This window comes from Sorghum bicolor, chromosome 10, assembly GCF_000003195.3.
Source record: "Sorghum bicolor cultivar BTx623 chromosome 10, Sorghum_bicolor_NCBIv3, whole genome shotgun sequence".
In the NCBI taxonomy this organism is placed as follows: domain Eukaryota; kingdom Viridiplantae; phylum Streptophyta; class Magnoliopsida; order Poales; family Poaceae; genus Sorghum; species Sorghum bicolor.
This window is the reverse complement of record NC_012879.2, coordinates 14,147,740-14,153,739: the sequence shown is the minus strand read 5'-3', so window position 1 is coordinate 14,153,739 and position 6,000 is coordinate 14,147,740. Positions and strand designations below refer to the sequence as shown.

Here is a 6,000-nt window from a genome sequence, read left to right as displayed (position 1 = left end):
CTCGTTAGGATGAATCTTTTTCTTTTGTTATGGTCTCTTAGGCTCTAGAGGAGTAAAGACAAATCATGTGGTTGAAGCCCATGATGCTGCACGTCCATGTTATATTCATTGATTATGGTTATTATGCTAAAACTTTCCAAAAATGAACATACATGAAAACAGTGGATCATCGTTATTAGGGCTATGATGAAAGAATAGTTCGATATGGCGAGGCTAATAGCACGACGAGGGAAGGAGTGGCATGGGAATTTGAAGTGCTTCAATAATTTTATGGAATTTTTCTGAAGATATTAGAGGCCAGCTTAGATAGTTCTGATGTGTGCATTTTATCCGTCCCATAGACGTTGTCTGCACTTTCCTTATTTTTTCTATTAAATGAAAGAATCAAGCTGTAATGATATTTCAATTCTATACCAAGCCATTTCTTTTGATACTAGAATTTGTTTTGGATTTTTTTTTCTATATATAGCTTTTGATAGACCTAGGCCGTTACATATACTGTCCTATGGGACCAATATAGTAGTTTTTTCCTTTCACTTGAGTGTGAAAAATATGACCTTTTAACTTTACTTATGGCAACACATTGACCTTTTATATATGTGAAGACTCCTTTTAGCACTGTTATATAGAAATAATAGATTAAGATATCCATTTTATGCCTATTAATTAGATCTGATGTCATAACGGTTGTTTTCTTTATAAACTTGGTGAAAACATAAATATGATTTCACTGAAGTTTAGGATATGACTTGAATAACAACACACCTGCAGAGTTAGTTGTAACCGGCACATGTGCTATGTATACGTATATATATGCAGCTTCCTTTGCTTCACATCATATGAAAGCGATTATGGACAGGACATCAACTAGCCGTGTGTGTGCCCTTCTGCATCACAACAGGTGTCTTTCTGTTGCGCTAGCGGACAAGTGATGAGAAATCGATCGATCAGAGATGCTTCCAGCTTTTGATGCATGCATGGGGTCTACTGGTGGTGCTGATCCCTGCACCCTGCAGCTGCAGCGCTGATCTGTCTCTCTATCTGTTCCAATTTGAGGGCGCGAGGTTGTTTTTCTGTTGTGGATCCGGATTCGGGGGTAGAAACGTAACGGCCAGCAAGCTAGCTGTAGCTAGCATTGTGTTGCACACATGCAAGCTAATTACACATGCATGGTCGATCTCGTTCGTGTACACCCTGTAATTTTTTGCGTGCTTCTTCCGACGATCCGATCGATCGTCGTATCCCTGCAGGCTGCAGCTACAAATACAATACGATACAAGACGGCCGTTACATGCATGCATACATGAACTTAGCTTGCTAGTTGCATTGGATCAGATCAGAAAAGAAGGTGACATGCGGTGGCACCACATAGTATATGGGGGTTCCCCAAAAAAAAAATACTGTATGTGGGGTGACAACTAGTACGTAGGTCACACGCGAGGATGGACTAGTTAGAAATATTTATGGACGTATAAGGAAAGAAGCAGATTAAAAAAGCTAACATGTAAGTAAAAAGGAAATGAATTCATATAGAAGAAAAGGAAAAATCAATCAGCTATGGAAGAATTAACAAGAAACCGTACGTGACTAAGGAAAACTCAAGCAAGCAACGTCAATGACCTTTATTTCTCAGCTGCGCCGTGGAAGATGTATGTACGTACAGGCCGGCTATAAATACATGGCTTGGTACCACGCACCACCCCGCATCTCCTATAGTAGCCCTCCTAGCTAGATCATTGGATACATAGCCAGGCCAACAGATCGGCTTCCGGCATGGGTTCCAAGCAGCAGATCGGGGTGGTCGTCGTCTTGTCATGCTTCATTGCCATCAGTGCTCTCGCCTTCCGTCCCTGCGCAGCCTGGTCGGATGCCGGCGCCACCTGGTACGGCCCTGCCAACGGCGCTGGGAGCGATGGTGCGTAAGTTCTCGTGTGTGTGCATTACCATGCATGCATGTGTATGTACACGTTTTTTCATTGCGAATGCAGCATATATGCCTTTGATATATACTATGATGACAGACGTCAATGCATGCATGGTTTAATCTATCTTTGTGTTGGTATATATATACTGTAGGTGGTGCGTGTGGGTACCAGGGTGCCGTCCACCAGCCGCCCTTCTCGTCAATGATCACCGCCGGCAGCAATTCCATCTACCAGGACGGCAAGGGCTGCGGCACCTGCTACCAGGTATTACGTTCATGCATCGTCTATCGGTTCATGCAGTGCAAGCGTATGCATGGATAATCTAGCTAAGATTACTAGCTACTAATTGTTGGGTTTGCGCCTTGTTGTACTACACATATACGTACTTCTCCAGGTGAAGTGCACCGGACACCAGTCGTGCTCCGGCAGCCCGGTGACAGTGGTCCTCACTGACCAGTGCCCCGGCGCGTGCCAGTCCGAGCCCGTCCACTTCGACCTCAGCGGGACGGCGTTCGGTGCCATGGCGAAACCCGGCCAGGCCGACCAGCTCCGAAACGTCGGCCGCCTCCCAGTCCAGTACACTCGGTAAGTGATAGTACTATATGCCTCTCACTGCTAGCTAGCTTGCCTTGCACCGTCGTCGTCCGTCCGTCGTCATCGCAGCCGATGACGCACCTGACTTGGCGCTGTCTGCACTGCAGGGTGCCGTGCAACTGGAACGGCGTGGACGTGGCCTTCAGGGTGGACGCCGGCTCGAACGCCAACTACCTGGCCATGGCCATCGAGTACGAGGCCGGGGACGGGGACCTGCGCGCCGTGGAGCTGCAGAATGGCGCGGCGGCGTGGGCGCCCATGGAGCGCTCCTGGGGCGCGGTGTGGCGGTACCAGTCGTCCGGCTCCAGTCTGCAGGCGGCCCCCCTGTCTGTCCGCCTCACCTCCGGCTCCGGCAAGACCCTCGTCGCCAGCGGCGTCATCCCCGCCGGATGGCAGCCCGGCAACACCTACCGCTCCGTCGTCAACTTCGGAGGAAACTGACGGACGATATTATATATATTAATTAATTGTTATACGTACTCATGTTATGTCTCAAATCCAAATAAGATGAAGCATGTGGCCTGCATGCTAGATCATATCTGATCTTGTCTCTGTTGATGCTGATCAGCCAATGGATAATTGTCGATCGGAAGCTCAACATATATAAATATAATATAATGCAATTACTGGAAATAAATTTTACTCCCTGTTCTGTGATGATGTTGGAGTTACGCTACAAGAATATGTTCTCAGCTTGAGAACATGCATGCATATCACTGCTGTTCGCATGCCGCCGTCATTTGGTTTTCAGCTACTCGATCAACGCAGCAAAGGCATTGAAACAGTATAAATGATTCGTTGTTTTCACTCGTCTCATTTCATTCATGTCCAAATTTACTAGGACTAGTCCAACTCTGAAACGAAGCCACGTTTCTGAAACGACACATATCACTTGGGCTCTCCTTAAGTCCTTATATATGCACATGTCCACCACACGCCTTAGCTTTCTGTATCAGCCCACAACGGAATCCCAAAATATTAGTAGTATATGTACTTTTATGTTAGTAGTATATATTTACTGTTATAGATAGCCTAATCACTAGTAAAAAAAACCTATCACTTTCAGTTTTAAGCTGTCAATTAAAACAAACGGCATTGGACAAATACCTATCATGCACTTCAGACCAGCTCCAAAATAGTCATTACGTACTATCAGTTTTAGAACCTACTTCTAAAGGACTCTGAACCAATGACATCAAGCTAGCCTCACGCATAGTGTTCTTACCATATCAGTTATGCAACAACTTATGATTATGTAACGGTGTTATTCTATTAACTTCACATTTACGATCTTGTATTATTGCATATTTAAGACATGATCTCAAATAAAAAATAAACTGCAAAGTTGTAAATCCTATGGGGGACACTACAACTTTGATGCTAGTTTTCTCTCCATCCGAGATAGTTTAATGGGTACACGAATTTATATTGAATATTTGTATAGGACTATCCCAAATAAAACATTTCTCAACAACAAAGTTTTAGATCTCTTTAGACTCAAAAATTTTGGTATAAAGTTTGTCATGCCTAGTCCGACTCCATATAGAAAAATTATGAAACTTTTTCATGTAAAGCAAGTAATACGTAGCTACAAACTGACAGATTGGTATATTTTCACTGCTACTTTGTGGCTACACCTCCACCTGCTACTTGTAGCCATAAAGTGGTAGTGGAAAACCTACTTATTATTGTTGGTTACACTATCACTTCTAGTTCTATTAGACTGAAACTTCTTATTCAACAACCCCAACATTATTTTATTTTCACAGTTTACACAAATTTCAAATATGAATTATTCATCTTTTACCTTTTTATTTATAACTCTAACCTTTCTTTGATATGCATGCACTCTGGGCCCATTTGGTTGTCTCCTGGTAGAAGTTGAGTAGCGTCCCCAGGCGTCCCATTTCAACCACCTAGGGCTAAGATTGTTGCCTACCGCCGAAAGAGCTACATGGCAAGCCCTTAACTAAATACGCCGTCATGTGAACATTGGCAGGTCTAACAAATCTACTGCGAGATAAAACTCTATAGTTTCCATGATTAATCATTTATTTATGACCTCTTTGAACAGATAAATTTCATGTCAATTAGTTCAACTTTACAGCAAAAACGTAGGAACTAGGAAAAATTTTCATGTTCCAAAGCAGACCTTACTGTGCGAATACTAAATCACATACGCCTGATTTCTTTCTTTCCTTCCAGAAGACGAACAACAATACCTAAATCTAATTGTCACCATCCATCTTTATCCTTGGGACTGAACACCTTTGTTTAGGCTTGATTCAGGTGCTGATTTTGCCCCCACGTGCCGCCTTCTAACCTCTGTCCTCACCAACCTCACGGGCATTGTGTCTACCCACAGTGCCCCCATCGCACTAATGTGGTGTAGTTGGGCTATCCCAATAACTGTCCCTTTCCTAGCCCAATCACGGTCCTTCTTGCCCGCGGCCAATGGCAGTCCCACCACTTGTTACTCAAAGGCCCCTTGGTTGACTCCTCCACGTGGCCAAGTTTGACTCCCGAAAATCTCTTGCTATAGCTAGAGAGCACAATCAACCTAGGAATAGGGATGGTTGTGGATTGGGCAAGGTGTGAGTAAAGCATTTGTCCTCCCGTGAGCGTACGAGTGACCATAAGTTTATTCATAGTTTCTAATTGATCTAACAGGTTCAGCAAGCAGATAGTGGTGGGTGACCGGATGGGCCGGTGGGCTTGTTGTGTGGGGCTTGATCAGGAACGTTCGCAAGGAAAGGAGACAAGTGGGAAGGCCATGTGGGCTCCGGTGATGGCTTTGGGCCGATCATGGCCCAAGCCGGGGAGGGAGGGAGCGGTTAGTGGCCATGGGATGGCCTTCGGCTTGGGTAGGGACGAGGCCGGCGATGGGCTTGGCCCATGCATGGATAGGGGGAGGGGGAGAGGTGGGAGGAAGGCATCAGGGTGGCTTCGACCCAAGAGGAGGTTAAGGCTTGAGCTAGCATTAGGGATAGATGTAGCACAAGAGTTGTTAGGTTTGGGCTAGCATTACGTAGAGATTTAGTCTAAGTACATAGGAAAATATTGTCTTTTGGTTTTTACTGTAGCCTTAGCACGAAATCATACTACTAGTGGATATTATAATACCATTAATTCTCATAAACTAATGATTATTCTATCCTTGACATATTATTCTCCTAGACTCAGAACGTTTGTTTTAAGAAGTCAGGATATTTTATCTTACACCTAGAACAATATACTCAATATAAAAAGAACAAAAAATTATATCTTTACATGAGATAAATGTTTATTAATAAAATATATCTAAATATATCTAAGTGAGGTCTTATTTCAAAGAATTTATTATAGGAAACATGATGCATCAGAAATTAATTTGGAATAATGTGGGTTTGTGTTAACCGTAACTTTTAAACTTTTAAAAGATATTGCATGTCTGCCAATGCGAACAGTTTTAGATTTGTTACATGCATGGAAGCATATGGAA

General features: G+C 43.6%; 1 protein-coding gene across 1 annotated transcript; it reads left to right on the top strand.

Moving 5' to 3' along the window:
* LOC8076417 (putative expansin-B14) lies at window positions 1,701-3,136 on the top strand. The gene is made up of 4 exons (XM_002438217.2): window positions 1,701-1,915; window positions 2,077-2,189; window positions 2,320-2,510; window positions 2,627-3,136. The coding sequence occupies exons 1-4, from the start codon at window positions 1,774-1,776 to the stop codon at window positions 2,958-2,960; spliced, it is 780 nt and encodes a 259-aa protein (XP_002438262.2). The 5' UTR covers window positions 1,701-1,773; the 3' UTR covers window positions 2,961-3,136.

What these genes read in the sequence shown, in the direction of transcription:
- LOC8076417 (XM_002438217.2), top strand. Translation starts at nt 1,774, where the DNA reads ATGGGTTCCAAGCAGCAGATCGGGGTGGTCGTCGTCTTGTCATGCTTC. An exon ending in CAACGGCGCTGGGAGCGATG is followed by an intron (nt 1,916 to 2,076) that starts GTGCGTAAGTTC and finishes TATATACTGTAG; the next exon opens with GTGGTGCGTGTGGGTACCAG. An exon ending in GCTGCGGCACCTGCTACCAG is followed by an intron (nt 2,190 to 2,319) that starts GTATTACGTTCA and finishes GTACTTCTCCAG; the next exon opens with GTGAAGTGCACCGGACACCA.